At 51.9% G+C, this 25987-nt stretch overlaps 1 protein-coding gene across 3 annotated transcripts in view; it reads left to right on the plus strand.

Annotated features, from left to right (window-relative positions):
• Nucleotides 1-25987, plus strand: part of LOC144717267 (adhesion G protein-coupled receptor L2-like) — a 199985-nt gene that overhangs the window by 97053 nt on the left and 76945 nt on the right. For all 3 annotated transcript variants that reach the window (XM_078592680.1, XM_078592681.1, XM_078592679.1), the window contains exon 3: nucleotides 21088-21301. In XM_078592680.1, the coding sequence (XP_078448806.1) occupies nucleotides 21088-21301 (214 nt within the window). The remainder of the gene's footprint in view (nucleotides 1-21087; nucleotides 21302-25987) is intronic.

A 25987-nucleotide genomic window follows, 5' to 3' on the forward strand; every position in this document is an offset into this window, starting at 1 on the left:
TTGTTGCCAGATAGAAGGGTAAAAAAATCAATTATCATATTTTTACTGGCAAATCAGGTTCCAATGATGGAGTGATCATCTTGTGGACACACACAACTTACCCCCCCCCCCACCACGCCCCCCCGCTGCAATGGGAACGGCGGAAATTCGTAGCCGCCAGCGACCCTCCACCGCCACTCGTTTGTGCCGCCCAGAGGCAGCGCTGACGTTTCGAAGGAAATTAATTATCACGGAGCTGCGTTTGGGAATTGAACTGTCGACTCCCCACCGAGGGCGCGGCACGCTGATGACGAGCGCGCTGATCTGCGGAAGACGAAGTTCGCCGCCAAAGTGCCAAACCGTTGCCCGCATCGGTGAAAAGTTTTAAACATTTTTTTCTATCTTTGCGTGTATGTGTGTATATGTAAAAGAAATCCAATGTTGTTTCCCGACCCCAAGTCGATCTCCATTGCGCTTCCATCGTCGTGTTATGCTACGAAGCATCCAATGGGATCCCTCACAGGGCAGTTTAATTATCTTTTTATTTGACCAGGTAAGGCTCTCGCTGAGCTTGTATGTGTACAGAGCCCCTTTTTCAGAACCCTTGCTCGTGTTGGAGAGCAGGCCGTGGAAGCTGATATCACAGAGTTGCCTCTGAGATGCCTTCTCACTCTTAACCATTTCGTTTTGTTTTACCAGTTGAGGCCCACTGGTGCTATGTCGATCTTTCTCAGCAGTGACTTGGCCACAAATGATAGCCCCCCAACTTTGCGGCTTATCGTCGTGTGGAAATTCATACATGTTCGTAAATGTGGAGGGGAAAATATGGAACCACGGGGAGAGAGACAGGCAAACTCCAAATATGCAGCAGGCGTCAGGGTCGTGATCGAACCCACGACCTCCTGTATACCGGGCGAGGGAGTTAACATCTCGCAACTGTGATGATGATGATGATAAGAGAGAGACACCGCAAACTCCAAATACACAGCAGCAGGCGTCGTCATGGGTCGGGATCGAACCCACGACCTCCTGTATACCAGGCGAGGTAGTTAACATCTCGCAACTGTGATGATGATGAGAGAGACACCGCAAACTCCAAATTCACAGCAGCAGGCATCGTCATGGGTCGTGATCGAACCCACGACCTCCTGTATACCAGGCGAGGGAGTTAACATCTCGCCACCCTGGCGTCATGTTATGGTACGGAACATCCATTTGGATCACTCGCAGAGCGTGTTAGAAAACAAGCTACGTCTGAGATCCCTTCCCAGTGACCGCTGGTCCCCCGCACTGTAGAGGGGAAGTAAAGTTCGTCGCATGGCGGTCATGCCGACATTTAATTCTCAGACACAAATTTAGTGCAGAACCAAATGTAGTGTAACGGGTCGTTTTTTGTGCAGTCGTTGGTGACCGGGTAGAGGCTCTCAGCTTCCTGGATGGCCCCGTTATTTCACAGGCGAGCTGCCTGGATTCGAACTCGGCACATTTGTCAATAACAGTGTGGCCTTAAAAGTAAAAAAAATATTAATATATAACAGGTGACAGTTTGGGCAACGTCGTCATCTATATGGTACATAAATAGAGATGACAGAGATGGTGGATCAGAGTTGGAGATACTCCACTTTTACACCATGGGGCATGATGAGAATTCGTGCTATATTATATATATTTTTTTAAGTTTCGCTGGCTAGATTCCTGCCTGGAGTCTGCGTGCTTGGTGCCGATGTGATGACGTCACCCGCATTCCCCGCAGGGTTGAGCCGGGTCCGTCGGTTGCGCTGACGTCACACCTCCCCCCCCCCCCATTGTCCACCCCGGATGTTTGTCTCGCGCGGGAGACGCTGTCACGCTGTCATCTCGTACTACATTCGAAAAAAGTTTGACTTGCTAACTGGCTCTCTCGAGGGAGGGACGGACGGACGTACGTCTGGACGGCCGGTCACGTCCAAAGGGCGTGCGGGGTCTGCTCGTTAAATTGAATGAATGCTTCCTGGTGAACAATTTCGAATTGGCACGTGAATAGTTACCTATCAGTAGCCATTGAGTAACGGACAAAGCCTTCAATAATTATTAAACGTGCATCGCCAGATAGACTCATCCGACATCTAATGCCTCACGTGCTGCTACGAAGGAGGGCCGTTTCCCCCCGGAAACGTGTAGCCCCTATTGCATGCCTATTCCTTTTCAGTCGGGGTGAGAAATATTTTTTTTACGCACGCGAGTCATTAGTCACTTGTGCTTTTGCACAACTGCCAACGCAGCTGCAGCTGCTGCTGTTGCTGCTACCACCGCAGCATTGCCACCAGATACATTATTTGGCCAGAATTTCTCGACCGTGCCAAACTCCGCGCTCTTTGACCTCTGAGCCAGCCGGCCACATCCGGCTATTTATTTATTTGGAGGCGGCTTGGTTGCCAACGTTGCAGGCTTGAGGCATCGAGTTCGAACGTGGCTTTCGGGCTGACCCCCCCGAGGGATTTTTTTCAACCGTGTTGTCGATGGCCTCAGCCCGGTTTACGAAATTGCTAACGAACACAATCGGGAAGAAAAACCACCCAAAACCCGTAAAATTCAAACTTTTTCTCGATTCACCAAAAATTGCCGTCGTGGGGAATTAAAACGTCGGTTTCGACTGTCGGGCGACAAAAAAAAAATGGCCACGGCGCGACGGCAATACCTCTCGCTGCGAGAGTTGCCATCGGAAATGATCTTCGGGTAATGAAGTGAACAACACCGGCGCAGCTGGAGTTATAATTGGAGATATTAAGACGCTTAACGAGGCTGGCCAGGAGTTTTGGCGTCGCCGCGAGTACATCTTTTCAGGAGAAGTTTTGAACCCGCTATGAATACAAACACAATCAATTTTAGGATATGGGAGGAGGGGGATGGGGGTAGGGGGAAACCTCATCTACTTATCTAATGAGCCACCGGGTAAATTAGTTAACGAGCTCGTGTAAGTGAATTGGCTGGTGGTGTAGGAGGAGAAAGTGGGAGGAGGCTGCAAATTAAGTAAAGGATGAATGAATTGTTAAAATGAATTAATTAACGAGTGAGTGTAATGAGAATTGAATGAGTGGAATGGGTTAGAATTGATTTAACATTGCCAAAGCCGACTTGATTAACGGCAGTCACTTACAATGATAAACAAAGTCAACGGGTCAACCCATGCCGGCGCAACTGATTGCCGGCAACACCTCGCCATCGTTTCCTTCTTGTCTGCCGGATCCTACAGCTGCTGCTGCTGCTGCACCGTCCATACCCGACCTCCAAGCACCACCGGTCTTACCGTTTCATTAGAACCACCACCAACAACAACAACAACCGCCATTCGCCACTTAGCGGCGGTGGCGTCACCACGACGCGTGTGCCAGGATGTGTGCACTTTAAGGCCACGTGAAGTGTCGGAACGACCGCTGGCAGGAGGTCACGGGACAGACAGTTGCCATGGGTTGGCTGTCTGAGATCACTGGTAGATGCACCAGCTGTGCCCCCCTACTATGCCAACTTGCTGTGTTTTCGCCACCTGACGCTCTGCTCGTTGTTGTGAGCTGGAGGGCGACTGCCTCCAACTGCCCAGTAGCAGCGTCCTTCACGAGCTTCCTCCACAGAGGCCGATCTTGACACCGTTGGTGCCAGTCATCGGCGAGTCCACTCAGCTCCACTACCACCACCCCCGCATTCTTTGTCCTTCCCCCGCACCTCCGATTATCACGGTTGGCTACGTACGGTTCGGAAGAAGTTCAGCATAAATATACATCTGGCTTTCAGGTCTTCCCCTTGCTACATCGTTGATGCATCCTTTCATTTATCCTGCGGTGAGAAGCCCTTCAAAGGTGCTCTTGCGGTTTCTTCTCCACCACCCACTCACCCACCACCACCTAGCTCCTACAGCTATCCAACATCGCTTTGGGATACTGTCGACATGTCGGACGAGGAAATATTTGGGATGAGAAAAAAAATCAAAGTTCGCGCCACTTGGCCATGTTTCTACGACGAGGACCGTACGGCGATCGCGCGCCCTGCGTCTCGCGCCGCACGATAAATCGTCGTGCGCCTCCGTATCGCGACGACCCAAATTTTCAGAGCCACGACCGCAGAGGCTCTCCTCTTAACTGCCGGGCTTGGCAGCTTGCATTTCAATTAACATGCAAATGAGCCTACCCAGGGTTGAGGTTAAGACACTGAGGGTCAGGCGAACTCTAACCTTTGACTCGGGAGAGCGGATTAGGGATTTGGTGGCCGGTTTCACGGCTTCTGAGGCTGCGATTAAGTAGATTTGCGTTGTTTTCTTCCCCCCCCCCACCCACCCTCCCCCCTCCAAACTTAAATAATGCCCAGAGAGTTAATGTTGTCTTAATTGTAAAGTAACGGTGGAAGACACAGTGGCGCAGTGGCCAGCGGGCTTGGCGCACTCGCTGCGCTGTGAACATTCTGAATTGAGAGTTGCCAGGCAGGGTTGAGCCTGGTAGGCACTTTGAATTGGGCGACTGCTCGGGGGATAGTTGGTGTGCTATGCAGGCTTGAGCCTAGCCCACGACGTGTCCAGGAGATGGGAGCACATGGCGCGTCATTGTCAGCGCCGCACTCCCCTCCCCACCGTGTGCGTGCGGTGTGTTTTCCCCGGGTTCCTTCGGTTTCTCTGCTGCAAGAAGCCACACATTGACTGTTGGAATTGGCCAGGCGTCCCGATGGGACAGTGGCCACATCCTGAAAAGGAATCTTGAGACTCGCTGGGGCCTCCCAAGGTAAAATGTAACATTATGGTTGTTATAGTAGGTTTTTACCCTTTCAAATGGTACAAAACTGACACCTTTATACAAGGGATCATGTTTGCAATAACCACAACACAAGCAGTCAAATTGCATTTTGACTATTCTTGGTTCTTTCGGTAAAGTCACGTAGAAGGGAAGTAATAAAATAATAAAAACATAATAAAATAATTCTCACGACGTTTTGGCCACAACGCAAGCAGCCGTCCTCAGGTGAAGAACTGCTTGTGTTGTGGTTATTGCACCAGTTGAAAGGGTAAAAACCTACTATTATATTTTGCCACTGGTAAAGGAGGTCTCATTATGGTTGTTATTATTGTTATTTCAAAGTGCATTTAGGGAACATCGCCCGTTAGGTAATCTACAATTATTATTCTCGGTTATTTGTCTCGTGACTGAATGTTAGACTGAATATAGGCCTCCTATGATCGTGTCGGTCATGGGAATTGTTTCACCATACTTCACCACTCTGGTCAATGCTGGTCGGCGCACATCTTTCCCGTTTAACCCCACTGAAAAATGTTCAAATGGCCCTCTGGGCTGGGGTTTAGCAGTAGCATTGTTATTATTATTATTCTAGCGACGAGGACGATGGCGGTAGTAATAACTATTCCCCGATGTGTTTTCGGGTTGTTGCCGCTCGCTGTCCGGCACGATGTCCGACGTTTCGCTCTGCGTGCCGGGAGCTTCTTCGGAAATTGCGCCAAACGACAACGCGGAAGGACCCCCTAAACACTCGCCACTCACATTTGACCAAGCATCTCGATGCTGGAAACGTTGGGATGGGGGCGCCACGGTGGCCAGGGCATGTGAACTACCTCGCCTGGTATGCAGGAGGTAGTGGGTTCGATCCTAATTTGGCCGTCTGCATATGTGGAGTTTCGCATGTTCTCCCCGTGGTCGCGTGGATTTTTCTCCGCGTCCTCCGCTTTTACCCCTCGAAAACTTATAATCAACATCACGCGTTTAGAATCTTTGGTCTACTGCTACAAATTTCCGCACGACGACAAGCCACTTCGTTGAACTATCATTTGTGGCCAGGTCGCTTCTGGAAAAGCTATAAAAATACCTAGGGGTGGGCCTTACCTGGTAAAATAAAATGTAACAATTTGTTTCGTTTGAAACATTACCCACAAACTACTCAATCGAGTTCACAAATGGTGACATCGCTCTTCCCCCCCCCAACTGTGCGAACTTGGCAGGACGCTCCTGAAAAAGAGTCTTGAGACCCAGCGAGGCTTTCCTGGGTACGCGAGCGTAGTAAAAATCAGAATCGGAATCTTCATTTGTCCTGGATAAATGTTTACGAGCTTTGACGCTCTTTTTCCCACAGATGTCCAGATCGGGTCGGGTCAGAAAGTTGCAACAACAAACAACAAAAATATAACATTCCACAAGAGCGGCGCACCACAATCGCGGCGAAAACCCACGCGGGGGGTAGCGCCGGCGGCAATTATTTACCCGGAGCGAAACCTCGCCAAATTGGGGCGCCGATGACTCACGCGAGAGAACCGCTGATGGGATAAAGGCCGCAGGCAAAGATCGTCTTCACGTTGCTGTGAACCTGATTGCAATAACCTGACGGGGGGGCGCAGTCCGCGAAGATCACTGGAACGAAATGAACGGCAAATGCAACGCAACAGCTTTAACTTATTCATGTTCATAATAATGCCAATATTGATGATGGTGCTTATTTTCTAGCCGCGATTACTATTCGGGGATATCTTTCAGGAGACTGTGGGTCGGTGTTGAGGCTGTGTGTCGGTGTTGAGACTGTGGGTCGGTGTTGAGGCTGTGGGTCGGTGTTGAGGCTGTGGGTCGGTGTTGAGGCTGTGGGTCGGTGTTGAGACTGTGGGTCGGTGTTGAGGCTGTGGGTCGGTGTTGAGGCTGTGGGTCGGTGTTGAGGCTGTGGGTCGGTGTTGAGGCTGTGGGTCGGTGTTGAGGCTGTGGGTCGGTGTTGAGGTTGTGGGTCGGTGTTGAGACTGTGGGTCGGTGTTGAGACTGTGGGTCGGTGTTGAGGTTGTGGGTCGGTGTTGAGACTGTGGGTCGGTGTTGAGGTTGTGGGTCGGTGTTGAGGCTGTGGGTCGGTGTTGAGACTGTGGGTCGGTGTTGAGGCTGTGGGTCGGTGTTGAGGTTGTGGGTCGGTGTTGAGGCTGTGGGTCGGTGTTGAGACTGTGGGTCGGTGTTGAGGCTGTGGATCGGTGTTGAGGCTGTGTGTCGGTGTTGAGACTGTGGGTCGGTGTTGAGGTTGTGGGTCGGTGTTGAGGCTGTGGGTCGGTGTTGAGGCTGTGGGTCGGTGTTGAGGCTGTGGGTCGGTGTTGAGGTTGTGGGTCGGTGTTGAGACTGTGGGTCGGTGTTGAGACTGTGGGTCGGTGTTGAGGCTGTGGGTCGGTGTTGAGGTTGTGGGTCGGTGTTGAGACTGTGTGCCGGTGTTGAGGCTGTGGGTCGGTGTTGAGGTTGTGGGTCGGTGTTGAGGCTGTGGGTCGGTGTTGAGACTGTGGGTCGGTGTTGAGGCTGTGGGTCGGTGTTGAGGCTGTGTGTCGGTGTTGAGACTGTGGGTCGGTGTTGAGGTTGTGGGTCGGTGTTGAGGCTGTGGGTCGGTGTTGAGACTGTGGGTCGGTGTTGAGGCTGTGGGTCGGTGTTGAGGTTGTGGGTCGGTGTTGAGACTGTGGGTCGGTGTTGAGACTGTGGGTCGGTGTTGAGGCTGTGGGTCGGTGTTGAGGTTGTGGGTCGGTGTTGAGACTGTGTGTCGGTGTTGAGACTGTGTGTCGGTGTTGAGGTTGTGGGTCGGTGTTGAGGCTGTAGGTCGGTGTTGAGGCTGTGGGTCGGTGTTGAGGCTGTGGGTCGGTGTTGAGACTGTGTGTCGGTGTTGAGACTGTGTGTCGGTGTTGAGGTTGTGTGTCGGTGTTGAGACTGTGTGTCGGTGTTGAGGTTGTGGGTCGGTGTTGAGACTGTGGGTCGGTGTTGAGACTGCGGGTCGGTGTTGAGGTTGTGGGTCGGTGTTGAGGTTGTGGGTCGGTGTTGAGACTGCGGGTCGGTGTTGAGACTGTGTGTCGGTGTTGAGACTGCGGGTCGGTGTTGAGGCTGTGGGTCGGTGTTGAGGCTGTGGGTCGGTGTTGAGACTGTGTGTCGGTGTTGAGACTGCGGGTCGGTGTTGAGACTGTGGGTCGGTGTTGAGGCTGTGGGTCGGTGTTGAGGCTGTGGGTCGTTGTTGAGACTGTGTGTCGGTGTTGAGACTGCGGGTCGGTGTTGAGGTTGTGGGTCGGTGTTGAGACTGTGGGTCGTTGTTGAGACTGTGGGTCGGTGTTGAGACTGTGGGTCGGTGTTGAGACTGTGTGTCGGTGTTGAGACTGCGGGTCGGTGTTGAGGCTGTGGGTCGGTGTTGAGGCTGTGGGTCGGTGTTGAGACTGTGTGTCGGTGTTGAGACTGCGGGTCGGTGTTGAGACTGTGGGTCGGTGTTGAGGCTGTGGGTCGGTGTTGAGGCTGTGGGTCGGTGTTGAGACTGTGGGTCGGTGTTGAGACTGCGGGTCGGTGTTGAGGTTGTGGGTCGGTGTTGAGACTGTGGGTCGGTGTTGAGGCTGTGTGTCGGTGTTGAGACTGCGGGTCGGTGTTGAGGTTGTGGGTCGGTGTTGAGACTGTGGGTCGTTGTTGAGACTGTGGGTCGGTGTTGAGACTGTGGGTCGGTGTTGAGACTGTGGGTCGGTGTTGAGACTGTGGGTCGGTGTTGAGACTGTGGGTCGGTGTTGAGACTGTGGGTCGGTGTTGAGGCTGTGTGTCGGTGTTGAGGCTGTGGGTCGGTGTTGAGACTGTGGGTCGGTGTTGAGACTCTGGGTCGGTGTTGAGACTGTGGGTCGGTGTTGAGACTGTGGGTCGGTGTTGAGACTGTGTGTCGGTGTTGAGGCTGTGTGTCGGTGTTGAGGCTGTGGGTCAGTGTTGAGGCTGTGTGTCGGTGTTGAGGCTGTGGGTCGGTGTTGAGACTGTGTGTCGGTGTTGAGGCTGTGGGTCGGTGTTGAGACTGTGTGTCGGTGTTGAGGCTGTGGGTCGGTGTTGAGACTGTGGGTCGGTGTTGAGACTGTGTGTCGGTGTTGAGGCTGTGGGTCGGTGTTGAGGCTGTGGGTCAGTGTTGAGGCTGTGTGTCGATGTTGAGGTTGTGGGTCGGTGTTGAGGCTGTGTGTCGGTGTTGAGGCTGTGGGTCGGTGTTGAGGCTGTGGGTCGGTGTTGAGGCTGTGTGTCGGTGTTGAGACTGCGGGTCGTTGTTGAGGTTGTGGGTCGGTGTTGAGACTGTGGGTCGTTGTTGAGACTGTGGGTCGTTGTTGAGACTGTGGGTCGGTGTTGAGACTGCGGGTCGGTGTTGAGGTTGTGGGTCGGTGTTGAGACTGTGGGTCGTTGTTGAGACTGTGGGTCGTTGTTGAGACTGTGTGTCGGTGTTGAGGTTGTGGGTCGGTGTTGAGACTGTGGGTCGGTGTTGAGGCTGTGTGTCGGTGTTGAGGTTGTGGGTCGGTGTTGAGACTGTGGGTCGTTGTTGAGACTGTGTGTCGGTGTTGAGGTTGTGGGTCGGTGTTGAGGTTGTGGGTCGGTGTTGAGACTGTGGGTCGGTGTTGAGACTGTGGGTCGGTGTTGAAACTGTGGGTCGGTGTTGAGGCTGTGTGTCGGTGTTGAGGCTGGGCATTAGTATTGAGGCTGCACACTGACACCTCAACGTGCAGCAAATACTGTGCAGTAATTGCCTATACGTTCGCCCAGCAAACGTCATCATTATTTCTAATCTGTATTGATTGATTATATTTTAGCCGCAGCGACATCACGCCCAACTTGGCCAATCGGCGGCGTGCCAATAATTGGCAAACGGAGCGGTGAATGAGTGAATGGCAGAACGAATGAATGAATGTGGCAGTCAATTGTGAACGCACGCGCGGAGCGCACAAGCGAGAGTGTGCGTTTGCCTCTGTAATGAGCACCGCTGAAGATTCCCCCTCCACCCACCCCACCCGACACCCCCCAACCCCCCCTCCACCGCCTTTGAAAATATCTACTTGGTATTCCTGCCGCGCTTCGCTCCCCAACATTCATTAGTGAAATGCTCTGGAGAGGCAGAGCGATGGAGAGCAGAGAGAGAGAGAGAAGCTGGAGAGAGATGAAGGAGGTGGGAGAGTGAAAGAGCGAGCGAGCGAGTGGGTGAGTGAAAGCCGGGCATGCAGGCAGGCGGGCAGGCGGCACTTGTGCGAGAAAGAGAGCGAGCGGGAGAGTGAAGTGCAGTTACCATTGGGAGGAGAGAGCCGCAAGGTGAGAGGAAATGAATTAAAGAGGAAAATAAAAAAAAAAGGAAATATGCCGAGACGATTTTTGACCGATCGACAGACCTGGTTTTCACCTGAGGACGGCTGCTTGCGTTGTGGCCGAAACGTCGTGAGAATTATTTTTATTATGTTTTATTTTTATTATTTTATTACTTCTCTTCTACGTGACTTTACCGAAAGAACCAAGAAGGTGAATCCCTGCAGTCACGAAAGCTTTGAATCGAAATGTAATTGAGACGTTCAATCTTCTCGGAAGCTAAGCAGATGTTGAGCCTGGACAGCGCCCGGATGGGCGGCCACTGCGCCGTGCACGCGTCGGGTGCCGTAGGCTGCGCTGCGAAACGATCCGTCGTGCTGTACTGTACTTCTGTGCTCCCACGACTTTTGGTCGACCACCAGCCTTCACTGAGCAGGCACTGACCGACGGGTGGTGAGGTCCGGCCAAATTTGACCTACGAACCCTGGCGAGGCCCTCATCCGGCGGCGGAGCGATATATGCACACAGGGTGCTACGGAAAAAAAAACGTTAACACTTTTATGGGACGATCGTTTTTAATAGCAAAAAGAACGGATAATGCACAGTAACATGATAACAAATCTTCTTGGTTCTTTCGGTAAAGTCACTTTGCAGTCACACCTAGACACATACCAGTTAATGATATCATTGCCCAAGTAGATGTGGCACTCAAGGGCCTGGGTCACATCGCTGCAGACGTAGCAAGATCTGAAATCGCTGCAACCCTCAAAAAACGCTAAGATGCCAGCTAGCAACATCAGCAAAGATGAGCGTTTTGAATTAGCTCAATTCAAAAAGAGGGATGACATTGTCATCCTCTCAGCCGACAAAGGCAATGCCACTGTCATCATGGACAAAATAGAATATAGCAACAAAATTCAAGAACTACTCAACGATGGCAGCTATACAAAAATTAAACGAGACCCCACCAACAGCCTCGTCATTAAAACCAACAAAATCATTTCTGATTCAGCCGCATTTATTGATCAAACCAAACAGTTCTCGTTGAAAAAAACTACGTGACTTTACCAAAAGAACCAAGAAGATGAATCCCTGCAGTCACGAAAGCTTTACATCGAAATGATAACAAATGTAATTGTTAATAGCTTTCAAAAAGTCCCAAGCGTCTCCACTTGTTCGCCATCATTGTCAACGCACGCCTGGAATCTTCTCCTCCAGGTGGTCTCCAGAGCCCGGAGGCACAACATTTCTCGTGGAATCTGTTGCACATTTCTCAGAAGTGTTAAGAACATTTTTTGAAGCACCCTTTATGTATATACGTCAGGGGCCGCGAGCGAGCGCAGAGAAGGAAGTGGAAAAGCCCTTCGCGTTGTCCCGATCGCTCGTCAATGCAGTTGGTCAAACGTCGCAAAGGATAAGTCGTGAGACTCGCTAATGGGGCCTTGTTTGTCCTCCGTCCGGGTAACTAATTGGCATCGTTATTAGTCTTTCAAATTTTCTTGCTGTGGATTTCACACCTGATGACGATTGCTTGTGTTGCAGTCGAAACGTCGTGAGAATTTTTATTGTTTTATATTTATATTATTTTATTATTTCCCTTCTACGTGACTTTACCGAAAGAACCAAGAATATGAGCCCATTTATTCTTGAGCAAAACGAGAGGCAGCTATCATTTGTGTCTGAGAACACTAGCACACACGTTACAAAGACAAATATTCCCCCCGTATAGCCTTTAATAGACATTGGGGCAAGTGCCGTTTGCGAGCACCTATGAAGGCACACGAGAGGATGGGTGGCCAACTCCCGGCCGCATTTGTCTCCCAAGTGGCGATGTTTGCACATCACACCAGGTACTCTAGAGGATGCCCAGCGCAGGTTCAGACCTAGAGGATGCCCAGCGCAGGTTCAGATAATTGTCACTGGTATTGGTCGTGAGCGGGAATCGAACTCGGGTCGTCGGCTTATGTAGCGCAGTGCGCTCACCACTGCGCTACCGTTAATTACACGCACACACATGCAACTGTACCTTTGTTTTGCTTTACATATTAGAACAACAGTGACCCTCTCTCTCTGTTGAACGTTTAATGTTTCTGTAGCTTAGTTTCATACTTTGTCCTGTGATCAATCTGGAGGGTAAGTCTGCCCAAGCCGATTTGTGCGCTGCAGGGAATTTGATACGACGTTTCGATTGCAACACAAGCAATCGTCATCAGGTAGAAAACAAACCTAGTGAACTTTGAAATACAATGCGATCCAACACAGAGAATCGGCGAACACAACAGTCGGCACCTTACGTTGTTGATTATGTTCTTCCAAAGATTGCTAAATTTGAGAGAGAGACAAAACACAGATACGGGGACACAGACAGACACACAAGCAGAGAGAGACACACACGGAGACACACAGACAGACACACAAACAGAGAGAGGCAACACAGAGACACAGAGAGAGAGACACACAACAGAGACACACATAGAGAGAGACACACAACATAGACACAGACACATACAGACAGACACACAAGCAGAGAGAGACAACACAGAGACACACAGAGAGAGACACAACGTAGACACGGAGACACACATACAGACACACAAGTAGAGAGAGACACACAGAGAGAGACACACACGGGGACACACAGACAGACACAAGCAGAGAGAGACAACACAGAGACACACAGAGAGAGACACACAGACACACAGAGAGAGACAACACAGAGACACACAGATAGAGACACACAACATAGACACACAGAGAGAGACAACACAGAGACACACAGCGAGAGACACACTACATAGACGCACTGTGTTGTATTCTATTTTTTAATTTATTTTCTTTCTACGTGACTTTGCGGAAAGAACCAAAGGGTAATTCCTGCAGTCACGAAAGCTTGAAATCAAGAGGGAATTTAATCCTTTGGCTTTGATTTAACGTTGATTTATGTTTTGCTATTTTTTCGTTTCTGCTCGTGATACGGTTTATTTTTGTCATTTTTGTTTTTAATTTATTTTATTTTACATTTAATTTTTTTTATTGCTATTCGCTTGCATTGCTGTTCTCCATTTTTCACACGACGGTCACTGGCAACTCTCCGATCGGATCCAACCCGAACTTTCTCCACCCTGCGCCATGGTGGGCCAGGTCACATGAGACTCATCTGTCCCCTGGTATTTTTTATTCTTCTGACAGGAGGCCCGGTACAAAGCGCGGGCAATATGTACAATACGTTGATCTTCTTTTGCACCGTACTAATCGTAGGTGCGGGGGACGGACAACAAACTAAACACACACAAATCAGTTGGAAAGAAATGAGTTTTCAATGTTGTATAGTCGTGTAGTGTCGTATATAGTGTAGTGCTTGGTAGTGTAGTATATAGTAGTGTCGTTTTGTGTATAGTAGCTTAGTGTGTAGCGGTGTACGGTGTATGTAATGTTGAGCTTCTTTCGCACCGTACGTAGCAAACCGTGCTAATCGGAGGTGCGGATGGGGGGCACCGCAGTGGGGGGGGGGGGGGTCACCAGTAATTCCGTGGGGGCTGAAGCCAGAAACTCACGAACTTGGGGTGTGGGGGGCCCGGTGGTAAAGGTAGAGAAATTGGGGCAAGTGCTGTTAGCGAGCACCTATTGAAGGCCGGCACGCCACACGAGGGGGTGGGTGGTCAGCGCCCCGCCAGGCCGCCTTTGTCTCCCCAGTGGCAATGTTTACACACCGCACCGGTTACTCATTTGAGGCTGAGTCGACCTAGGGGGAGGCGCCGGACCGGTTCAGATAATCGTCGCTGGTGCTGTGGCTCCCGTCAGCTATTCACACGTACACAACCATGAATGAATTTGCACGCTCGCACACACACACACACGGGACACCAGCTGCCACATGTTAATCCTGGCATGGCATCGCATCTGGGTCACCGGGATGGTAGCCCACTGTGCTAACCGCTGCTGCACCACACAAGCAAAGACAAAGATCCCCCGTATAGCCTTAACAGACTGTAGGGGCAAGTGCTGTTAGCGAGCACCTATGAAGGCCGGAACGGTACACGAACGAGGGGGTGGGTGGCCAGCACCACGCCCGACCGCCTTTGTCTCCCCAGTGGCGATGTTTACACACCCCGTACCAGGTACTCATTTAAGGCTGAGTCGACCTAGGGGAGGCCCAGGACCGGTTCAGATAATCGTCACTGGCGTTGGCCGTGAGCGGGAATCGAACCCGGGTCGCCAGGTTCATAGCGCAGCGCGCTAACCGCTACACTACCGCTCCCCACACACACGTGCACATCTACCCATGCGAACCACACACAGATCCTGCATTCAGGCTTTTTACAACTGTTGTTATCACTGCTTCACACAAAACAAACCCCCCCCCCCTTCCCCGTGTAGCCTTAGAGACTTTCGGTGCATTGTGCTGTTCGTGAGCACCTATTAAGTACGGTAGAGTGCACGGAGTGGTGGTGGTGGTGGCGGTGTTGACAGAAACTATGCCCAGCCGCCTTTGTCTCCCCAGTGCTAATGTTTACACTACTTCTTCTTCCGTATGGCTGATGTAGATGGCAGAGCAACAATGACAACACTGGTCAACAAAAAAAAAGTTTTTTTCTGGCCTGGACTTTTGCAGCTGTTTTAGACTAATTTCAGGGTGCCGATTCCAAAACTGATCTCAGATTTGCACTATCACATGTCATTTTTATGCTATCGGCATACCCCATTTTCATTGATTTTACCCGAAATTAACTCCGTCACTTATGATTGCAAGTTGTTGCGAGTCAGTGACTGCTTTAGTGTTAAAATACGGCGCTGTATTTCTAGGATAGTGTGTTTATAATATCATTTTATGTAGATATCCACGTTTATTTAATATTTTTCTTCCGCAGTTTTTATTGAAAATGCAATATTTGATATCTCAAAAATCACCTGATGTGATAGACTAAAACTGATGCCAGATTTGGAATCGGCACCACCAAAATTACCTTAAAACCGTTGGAATACCTTATGCCAGACAAAGTGTGTTGACCAGTGCAATTTCACATTCAGGTAGTCAGGAGCCAGCGGAGTCGTGTATCGCTGCCGTATTTGTGGATCGGGGCGCTGCGTCGCTACACATCGTTCGGTCTGTTCTGGATGACCGCGGTCGCAAGCTCCAGGGAGAGGTTTAAATTTTCCTCATGTGCATCAGGTATCCGCATCGGCCACGGCATGTGCGGATGCTATTTGGGGTGGACCATGAGCTTCGTGGAAGGCCAAACCCAGTGGGATCTTCTGCGTTTGGGTCTTTCGCTGAGGAGGTGTTTGTGAAAGACCCAACGCGTGGTGCTGTACTCATGTGAGGCTCAATTTGACACGAGGAGGCCGCAGCGGTGGTTCAGATATTCCGTAACTGGTGTAAGCTGTGGTCAGGATTCTAACTTAGGTACCTGGGCTTGAAGCGCAGTGTACTCACCACTGCGCAAGCCGAACCCCGCATACAACAACAACAACCGCCATTCGTCACCACGGCACTTGTGCCAGGCTATGTGCGCTTTCAGGCAATGTGAAGCGTCGAAGGCTCCGCTGACAGGAGGTCACAGACACACATTTGTACATACACACGCACGCACGCAGGCACACAAAACACAACAAATACGCACGCACAAATTCGCACCCGAAGTGAAGGGTTGAAAACCCGCTGGCAGGTCACGTGACAAATTCAACCTACACACACATTTGCGCCCAGACACAGAGACAAACCCACACACGGACCATAGCACACATACACACATGCCGACACACAAACGTAGACACGCACGCACACACACAAACTCACCAACCTAGACACGCACAAATCGCACGCAAACATGCGCAGAATGCTGCACTGATCATGATCATGGCATTGTTTAGTCTCTCAAATGGGCTGTCTGCTGCTGCCGCTGCTGCCGCTGCTGCCTGTCTGCCAAAACACAAAGTCATTCTTCCCATCACAGCTGCCTGAGTCTCTTAAAGATTCCGCCGATACGTGACGCAGAAAGCCCGCCGTGCCCCCCTCCCCCTCCACTCCCCTCCCCTCCCTATCTCTCCCTCTTAAGACATTTCCCCCCCCCCTCCCCCCTTTGATATTCTATATCTGCGCACACTGTAATTATGCTCGACAAAACTCCGTACCCGTGGCACCACACCTCGGCAAAGGGGGGGAGGGTTTGGGTAGTTGGTTGCGAGACAAAAGGGGCAGCAGACAAAGGAGCAGAGGTCGCAACCGGGTACCCGATACCCGTACCCTACCCGATACCCGGCTACCCGTACCCGGCTGGGTACGGGTACGGGTACCCGTTTGCGACCCTGGTGCGGCCGGGTACGAGTAAGGAATCAAAACCCGTTTGCGACCTCTGCAAAGGAGTGGGAGGGGGGGCGGAGGGGGGGGTGCAGGGGGGGGATGGGGGGGTGGCAAGGTGAGCGTGGAAGGGAACGGGAGGCCGGGACGGAAGTCGCCGAAACGTACGTTGAACTCCATTCGCACCGTTCGTGACTGCAGAGATTCATCTTCTTGGTTCTTTCGGTAAAGTCACGTAAGAAGGGAAATAATAAAATAATAAAAATAAAACATAATAAAATACAATTCTCACGACGTTTCGGCCACAACGCAAGCAGCCGTCCTCAGGTGAAGAACAGGTCTGTCTGACGCTGTCTTTCCGACAGACCTGTTCTTCACCTAAGGACGGCTGCTTGCGTTGTGGCCAAAACGTCGTGAGAATTGTATTTTATTATGTTTTATTTGTATTATTTTATTATTTCCCTTCTACGTGACTTTACCGAAAGAACCAAGAAGATCCATTCGCAACCGTTACGCGAGCCCAACCCGCGCTGTAATCGGAGGTGCCCGGGGAAGGAACGCGGGAGGAGGTGTCGGAGGTGGAGTGCACGGCTCCAAGATGAGCAGCGGGGAAGAACGAAGGAGGGAGCAGCGGCAGTTGCAGGAGGACGCGGGGGGGGGGAGGGGGGAGAAGTGAATGACTGGGCCAAGACGCTGGGGGATGAGAGGGCGATGATGAGAGTGGAAGGAGAGAGAGAGAGAGAGCGGGAGGGAGATGAGGAAGGCGCGAGCAAGAGGTGTCTGTTTTCACAGCGGGCGGAGCGGTGGGGAGAGGGGGAGGGATTCAGAGTGGGCGGGGCGAGCGGGGGGGGCGGTGCCATGCAGAAATCACGTGATTTTACGGGAGGTTTGAGCTGATTTTGAAACACGGCTCGTATAACGATACAAGGGTAAGAGGAGCAGCCCCTGTAGTTGACTGCTTATGCCGCTCCTCCCCCCCCCCGATTGTATTTGGCCTACTCTTCCAAGCTGTGTGGTCACACGTTTTGAGAAGAGGTACTCAGGCTTTACATGGGTACCTCTCCCTCCCCCCCCTCCCGTGTGTATCGCTGCCGGGTGAGAGAATTGTGCCTCGCCGGGAAGTCGAATGGAACCGTTGCCGCTGCTGACCGCCGCACCGCACGTGCTGTGTGTGTCCAGGGGACTTCTTTTTCGCCGTGCTAATCGAAGGTGCGGGGGGGAGGGGGGGGGACAACAAGCCGAGGACTATTGTGGTGGCGGCAGCAGCAGGACGGCAGCGTCCCTGTAATTATACAAACGGAGAGTTTAAAAAAAAAAACAAGCGGGAGAATCGTCTCGGCACGAGAGAGCGCGAGCACGGCATTCCTTCGCCGCAAAGCATGGAGGCGTCGAACGTCATCGTCCATCATCGTCATCATCGGCCATGGCCCATCCACTGCTGGATGAAGGCCTCTCCCGGCCGTCGACATTTCTCCCGCGGTGTCATAATCCGCCCTCGGGCCCCCCCTCCGTCGCTCACGATCCCCGATTTCATCGCTCCGTCTCCCCCCGTGGGACGTGCCGTCTACACCGGCGTTCCACCGCTCCTCGGCCCCCCGCCGCACGCTCTGTCGTCAATTCATGACAGTCGGCCATCGTTCCTCGAAGGCAACGACGCGGCCTGCCCCAAGCCCCGCGTTTACGTCACGGGTTTGAACCACGTGTCTCCAACCTGCGCATGTTCCTATAATTGCCCCCACCTGTTCCGCTCTCTCCGTCTCTCGGTGCAAATCCCAAGCGCGCTCGGGTTAATGGCACCCACGCAGGAGTAACTGGTGCCCCGTGAGGGTGAGCGCGCGCGTTTGGGACACGTCACAGCGAGAACGGACCACGAGCGATGCTCTAGAATAGCGACGGGGCTGTCGAGATGTTGACTTCCTTGCGTGGTATACAGGAGGTCCGTGGGTTTGATCCCGACCCTGACGCCTGCTGTGTATTTTGGAGTTTGCGGTGTCTCTCTCTCCTTGTGGTCGCGTGCGTGGATTTCTTTTTTACACTGGGGTCCGGGTCCTCCGGTTTTTCCCCTCCACATTTAGAATCAACATCACGCGTTTGGAGAGTATTTGGCTGCTATGAGATTTCCCGACACCCCTCCGATTAGCACGGTTGGCTACGTACGGTGCGAAAAAAGTTCGTAAATACATGCATGCATTTCTTTTTCAGCTTATCATTTGTGGCCAGGTCGCTGCCGAAAACTACGTAGCTCAGTGGGCCTTGCCCGGTGAAATAATAAAAATGGTTTAGTCGGTAGAAATGTGAGAAATCCGATGAGCTATGAAGCTCTATTCACAGTTGTCCAGTAGGGGGGGGCGGGGGGTGAGAGGGGTGATTCAAAAAAAAAGTTACGACAAAAAACGATCCAGCAGTGGATTAAGCATGCCCGGTGATGAGTTGTTGTTATCTGCCCAGGAAATTTTCCGCTGGGCACTCGGGGGTTTGTTTCGTCCCTCCGCCGCGTGCCCTCTTGTTGGGTGTTTAGCAAATTCCTTTCTACTGAGAGTTTGGCGTCGTGGGTGGAACCCGGAGAACCCAGAGGAGAAAACCCCCCCCACCCTGTGTAGGTGGGGGGGCAGAAGGGGGTTGGGGGGGGTGGGGGAGTGGGGGGTGGAGCAGGGTGGGGGGTAGGGAGGGGGGGGTGGAGGAGGAGGAGGGGGGGGTGGAGGAGGGGGGGGTGGAGGAGGGGGGGGTGGAGGCGGCGTGAGAGGCGGGGCTAGAGGAGGGGGGTTGGGAGGTGGAAGGGGAGGTGGAGCGGGGGGGGGAGCGGGGGGGGGGGAGCGGGGGGGGGGCGGGGGGGGGCGTGGAGGAGGGGTGGGGGGGCGGGGCTAGAGGAGAGGGGTGGGGAGGTGGAGGAGGGGGGGGGTGAAGGAGGGGGTGGGGGGGAATAAGGGTGATGGGGGTAAGGAGGGGAGGGGGTTGGAGGACGGGGAGAGGAGTGGGGGGGGGGAGCAGGGTGGGGGTGGAGGAGGGGGGGTGGAAGAGGGGTGGGGGGCGGGGCTATAGGAGGAGGGTGGGGACGAGGGGGTGGGGGGGGAATAAAGGTGATGGGGGTGAAGAGTATTGAGAGCTCGGGCTAAGCATTTACACTATGAGACATCTCCTTTACCAGTGGCAAAATATAGTAGTAGGTTTTTACCCTTTGAACTGGTACAAAACTGACACCTTTATTCAAGGCATCATGTTCCGTCCGCACGGGATAGAGCGTTGCCCCCTCGCAACGTGCGCGTTTCCTCCCGCGTGTCCAACGTGTGTCCGTTGGCCAATGGCGTCCTGCCGTGGAGAGAACCGCAGAGCTTGGGCAGTTGTTGGGCTCGTGGCGTTGGTCACCTTCCCGCTTGTCTCTGGCTCCCCGGGGACCTCCTCTTCATTCTCTCTCTGGCATGGCGAGCGAACGCCGTGCGGAGCGCTCCCAAGTCGACATGATTGTTACCCTAAAAGTAATGATTTGTCTACCCACGTGACTTTACCGAAAGAGCCAAAGGAGGAGTATGGATTCCTGCAAGTCACGAAAGCTTCAAATCGAGAATGATCGTTACCGTTGGGTTTGAATGGGGGTGTTTGGCTGCTCATCCCAATTTGGGGATCCTGGCAATTCCACATTGGCCGCTGACGCTTGTGCATCACAGCAAGCAGTGCCTGGGTTCAAATCTCGACTCCGGCGTTTGTCTGCGTGGAGTGTTGTTGTTGTTGTGTGTGTTCTCCCCCCCCCCCTCCCACCACCCTCCGGGTTCTCCGGTTTCCTCACGTAACTGAGAAAAACTCCCGTGCACTTTAGCTGGTACTGACGGAACTTCCCAAAGTACATGTGTACTTTGAACTTCTTTCGCGCCGTACATAGCCCACCGTGCTAATCGGAGGTGCGGGGCGGGGGGGGGAAGGACAAGAAAAATTGGATTCCCCGAGACAGCAGCAGAAGCAGCAGCAACATCGGCCACTACTGTGAAACCCTGGCAGGACCCTCCTGGACAATGACCCTTGGGGGAAGCGGGACAATAATAATGATTAAAATGATCTTCTTGGTTCTTTCGGTAAAGTCACGTAGAATGATTCCAAAGAACACAGGATGAGATGTTACTATCCTTTGTGCAAGCACTTCCAAGAGTTCATGAACAGTGAGCCTGGTGAAATTTGGGGAGCGCATCGTCAGTAGTGAACCTTTGGTTCCTAGGGTGTTTCGGCCTTTCATACTATACACCCTCCCCAAAGGCGGCCAGCGACAGGGTGATCAATCCTACGCTTGCGTCCCATTCCCAATTAGTCATAGGAGTTGCCTTGTTGTTGATAGCCAGCAACCCCTCGCCAAACCCCCTACGCATTTCACAAGTAGTACTAATCGCATATCTGCATTTCCCATAAATATGCTAAATTCCTCTTGATATGCAAATTATTTTGTCAAGGCGCTCTTCCCCCCCTCCATCCCAGCTTAAATATACGCTCCAAGCCTGGTGGTGTGTCATTCAGACTCTGTCTTCTCAACAGACCTGTTCTCCACCTGAGGACGGCCGCTTGCGTTGTGGCCGTATCGTCGCGAGAATTACTTTATTATGTTTTATTTTTATTATTTCATTACTTCCATTCTACGCGACTTTACCGAAAGAACCAAGAAGATGAGATCCCTGCAGTCACGAAAGCTTTAAATCGAAATAAAAATGATGATGACGACGACGACGACGACGATAACGACCTCTTGACCTTGTCCCAACCTCGATCTCTCCGTCCTGTCCGCCGCAGGCTCCGGGCGTCTGGCGCTGCCCCAGGGCCTGGTGCAGCGTGAGTTGTCGTGCGAGGGCTACCCCATCGACCTGCGCTGCCCCGGCAGCGACGTCATCGTCGTGAGCTCGGCCAACTACGGACGCACCAACGACCAGATCTGCGACTCGGAGCCGGCCAAGATGCAGAACACGGCCTGCTTGCAGGACGAGAGCTTCCGCATCATGGCTCAGAGGTGGGCGCGTGTGTCAGGAGTGCGTGTGTGTGTGCGCGTGTGTGCGTGAACGGTAAGGGGAGGCACAGTTGGTGCATCTTCCAGTCATATCGGTCAACCCATGACGCCTGGGTCTGTCCCGTGACCTCCTGCCAGCGAGCCTTCGACACACCTCGTGCGCCGGCCTTCATAGGTGCTTGCTATCAGCACTTGCCCCAACCATCTGTGAAGGCTACACCGGGTGGGATCTTTGTCTGTGTGGGAGCCGCAGTGTGGCGGTTAGCACTACGCTGCGCTGCGAACCCGGCTATGACCCGGGTTCGATTCTCGCTCGTGGCCCAACATCGGTGACGAACATCTGAACCGGTCCTAGGCCCCCTCCCCTATGTCGACTCGGCCTCAAATGAGCACCTGGTGCGATGTGTGAACATCGCCACTGGGGAGACAAAGGCGGTCAGGCGTGGTGCCGGCCACCCACCCCCTAGTGTGTCGTGCCGGCCTTGATAGATGCTCGCGCTAACAGCACTTGCCCCCAACAGTCTGTTAAGGCGACACGGAGGGTGAGTGGTTTTTGGAAACGTCTCCCCCCCCCCCCCCGACTGTTTTAACTGCCGGGCCCCGGATATCCAAACCGGGCAACCTCTGTAAATCTTAGCCTTTGCCGCAGCGCACTAACCGTTACAAGCGAGGCATCATCCCGCGCACATATACGCACTCTTATCTGCTCTGTACATATACGCACACGCACCAATTAAAAACTCTCCGGTAGTGTGCGACTGCGGTCATCCAGAACAGAGACGGTGCAAAACGCGTGACGACGCAACGGCCCCGATCGGCGAAATACGAAGGAGACATCACAGCGATGAAACACTGACGCGGTTATCTGGCTTGACCACCTGAATGTGAAATTGCAAGTCGCTGCTCTGCGTCGTCTACGTTGGCTTCCCCGTTGCCGGACGAACACGTTGCGAGGGGTCGCGTTCATTACACGCAAAGCGCTCGCCAACAAGTGAACCACAACACCTTGCCGATCTCGTCTGTGGCCGTCTGGAATGCTCTTCCTTCCGATGTTCGGAAGCCACTGGAGCTTCTAGATTAAAAACTATAATTTGCTTAGAGCTGCTTTTTGTGTTCAGTTTTTATCCTTCCCCGGCACCTCCAATTAGCACGGTTGGCTGCGTACGGTGCAAAAGAAGTTCAACATATGTATATAGAGACCCGCAGACTCACATGGAGACCTATAGACTCGCATGGAGACCCACAGACTACTCACACGGAGACCCATAGACTCACACAAAGACCCATAGACTCGAACATAGAGACCCATAGACTACTCACACAGAGACCCATAGACTACTCACATAGAGACCCATAGACTACTCACACAGAGACCCACAGACTACTCACACAGAGACCCATAGACTCACTCAGAGACCCATAGACTACTCACATAGAGACCCTTAGACTACTCACACAGAGACCCATAGACTCACACGGAGACCCATAGACTCACACAGAGACCCATAGACTCACACAGAGACCCATAGACTCACACGGAGACCCATAGACTCACACAGAGACCCATAGACTACTCGCACAGAGACCCACAGACTCACATGGAAGACCCACAGACTCGCGTGGATTGAAAACGAATTTCTTTAGAACTGATTTTTGCCTTTCAGTTCGCACGGTTGCCTGCGTACGACGCGAAAGAAGCTCAACGTTACGTGCGCACATCAGCCATTCGAAAGAAGAAGAAAAAGAACATCTATATCTTTCTAAACCTCTCCTTTCCGAGTCGCGCTTCTGATTAAACGCGATATCATTTTCTGCTGCTTCTACTTCTTCGTACGCTTCTCCTCCCGGAGTCGGCCCGTCGCTGCCCCGCGTATTTATTCTCCCCCCCTCTAAATGATTTTCACATTCTTCCGCATAAATCGCCCGGCGACCGTGTGTGCCCGCGCTCCGTGCCTTCCTTCCCCCCCCCCCCCCATGACGTTCCCCTCCAATAAACGCCGTCGTTAATAATGAATGCTCCCGAAGCTCATGCCCCCCCCTCTCCCCTCTCTCTCCCTGCTTCGTCTCGGGGCGCTCGCCAAAATTAATATTTAATCGGAATCCTGAAAGCAAGTGTTCAGGTGGCGTTACGAATCCAATTTTAAATTGGTTTCAAATGACGGCTTGTGTCCACACCCGCGTCTCGCTGTCTGCTGCCTGTGCCCCCCCCCTCCAGCCCCCCCCAGCCCCCCACTTCCCACCACCGTCGTTATCGCCGTTCTTGATTATTCTCCGGGTAATTCCGTTGAGGTGTCGTCATTGCATCTGCTGTTGCTTCTGCTGCTGCTGTTGTTTGTTGTTGTTGTTTTTCTTTGCGGTCGGCTCCTTGGTTTCATCGGGACATCAGGAAGGCACCGGAGCTACGTACACTCTCAGATCATCTCGATCGAAAACTCACTTCTTTAGTACGTTTTGTTGTCCTTCCCCCGCTACCTCCGATCAGCACGGTGGCGAGGAGATGTCAACTCCCTCGCCCGGTGCGCAGGAACTCGTGGGTTCGATCCCGACCCTGACGCCTATATACAGTAAAACCTTGGATTGCGAGTAACTTGGTCTGCGAGTGTTTTGCACGACGAGCAATATTTTTTAAATAAATATTAATTTTATAAACGAGCGAGATTTTGCAATACGAGTAGTACGTGTATACACTTTGTCTGCCGAGCGTCACGTGATCACAACTGATGTACGAGTGCTTTGATATACGAGTGCTTTGGATTACAAACACGTTTCCGGAACGAATTATGCTCGCAATCCAAGGTTTTACTTTAGTTGGGAGTTTGCGTGTTCTCCCTGTGGTCGCGTGGACTTTTCTCTGGCTACGCACGGTGCGAAAGAAAGGGAAATAAGAAAATAAGAAAAATTAAACATAATAAAATAAAATTCTCACGACGTTTCGGCCACAACGCAAGCAGCCGTCCTCAGGTGAAGAAACAGAGCTGTTGAAAAGACAGCGTCCCAATGAACACCGCGGTTTCTTTGAATGTTGCGTTGTGTTCATTGGGAAGCTGTCTTTTCGACAGCTCTGTTTCTTCACCTGAGGACGGCTGCTTGCGTTGTGGCCGAAACGTCGTGAGAATTTTATTATGTTTTATTATTTTATTATTTCCCTTCTACGTGACTTTACCAGAAAGAACCAAGAATACGAATCCCTGCAGTCACGAAATCTTAAAATCGAAATCGAATTAATCTCTATCATCATCTCTGCCTCGTCTGCATCTCGCTTCTCTCACCCGTCTCTTGTCTGTCTCGTTTCACTCCGCCTGCCCTCATCCCCGTATCGCTCCCCTCACCTCGATGTATTGTCTACATTTTCTCTTACCTCACTGCACCTCCGCGTCCTTTCCTCTTATCTCGTCTGTCATCGCGCACAGACAATACGCCGGGCACCTAGGAGGTTCTAGATTTGAGGCTTTTGTGACTGCAAGGATTCATACTCTTAGGTTTTCGGTAAAGTCACGTAGGTAAAAAATTAAATTAAATTAATAAAAGTTAAATGAAAATCACGACGTTTCGGAGGCAACACAAGCTTCCGTCTTCAGGTGGAACCGTCACAGCACGATTGCTGTATCATTTGATACGATTGCTGTATCACTTGATACAGCTACGATTGCTGTATCACTTGATACAGCTATCGTGCTGTGACGGTTCCACCTGAAGACGGAAGCTTGTGTTGCCTCCGAAACGTTGTGATTTTTCTTTTCCTTTTATAAATTTTATTTTTTACCTACGTGACTTCACCGAAAACCTAAGAGTACGTACGAGGTTGTGGGTTCACGCCCTGGGTATGGGTGTGTCTCTCTTCCCCCCTCTCTGGCTGATGATGTTGTTTTTACACACTTTTATTTAACTCACTCTGTCTGTTGTTCTTGTTGTCGTTGTTGTATCCTCAAATCTTGTAACTCAATTTTTACCCACTTCCCAATGTGGTATCGACTGCAAACTTGGTATTCTTATGTCATACTGATGACAATACTATATTCTATTACTTAAAAAAAACATTTATTTTAAAACATTTGTTTTGATATGTTATGTTTCGGCTTGGGTCTAATTGTCCACGCTCAACTGACGTTGGCTGTAAATCAACACGGCCCCTTACGTTATGGCAAGCTTCGGGGCCACTTCCTTGAGCCGTGGAGTTCTTCCATTACTAGTACGGTACATTTCATTAAAGCGTGTTTTTAAAAAAAGTTTTTAAAAATATAATTTTGTTACGAGTCCCACAGAGCCCCAGTCGCTGTGGGGCCCTGGGTTTGAACCCTGGGTCTGGGCGCCTCAACAAACTTAACGTTCGTCAGGGAATTAATCCAGCAAGTTCTCACGTTCTGGCTTCGAGACCCGGTGCCTTGTGTGTGTCTCTTTCTCTCTCTCTCCTTCAGCTTACAATGCTCACGTTGAGAAACTGAGCCAATTCCTCTGAAAACCTAAGTTCGATCTCAGGGCTGGGCCTATCAGTTCCAGGTGGCCCAATGGCCATGAAGGGGGAACCATTGAACCACGTGATGAGGTCGGCTCATGCGCAAGGGCGTGACACACTGTGCCGTCGTGCATGACGAGATAGCGACGACATGGGAAGAGCTTCATCCAGCAGTAGATCGACCAAAGGCACCGGATGTATGTTGAACTTCTTTTTGGTTCTTTCGGTAAAGTCAC

Source organism: Lampetra planeri, chromosome 3 (genome assembly GCF_965212315.1).
Source record: "Lampetra planeri chromosome 3, kcLamPlan1.2.h2, whole genome shotgun sequence".
Lineage (NCBI taxonomy): Eukaryota > Metazoa > Chordata > Hyperoartia > Petromyzontiformes > Petromyzontidae > Lampetra > Lampetra planeri.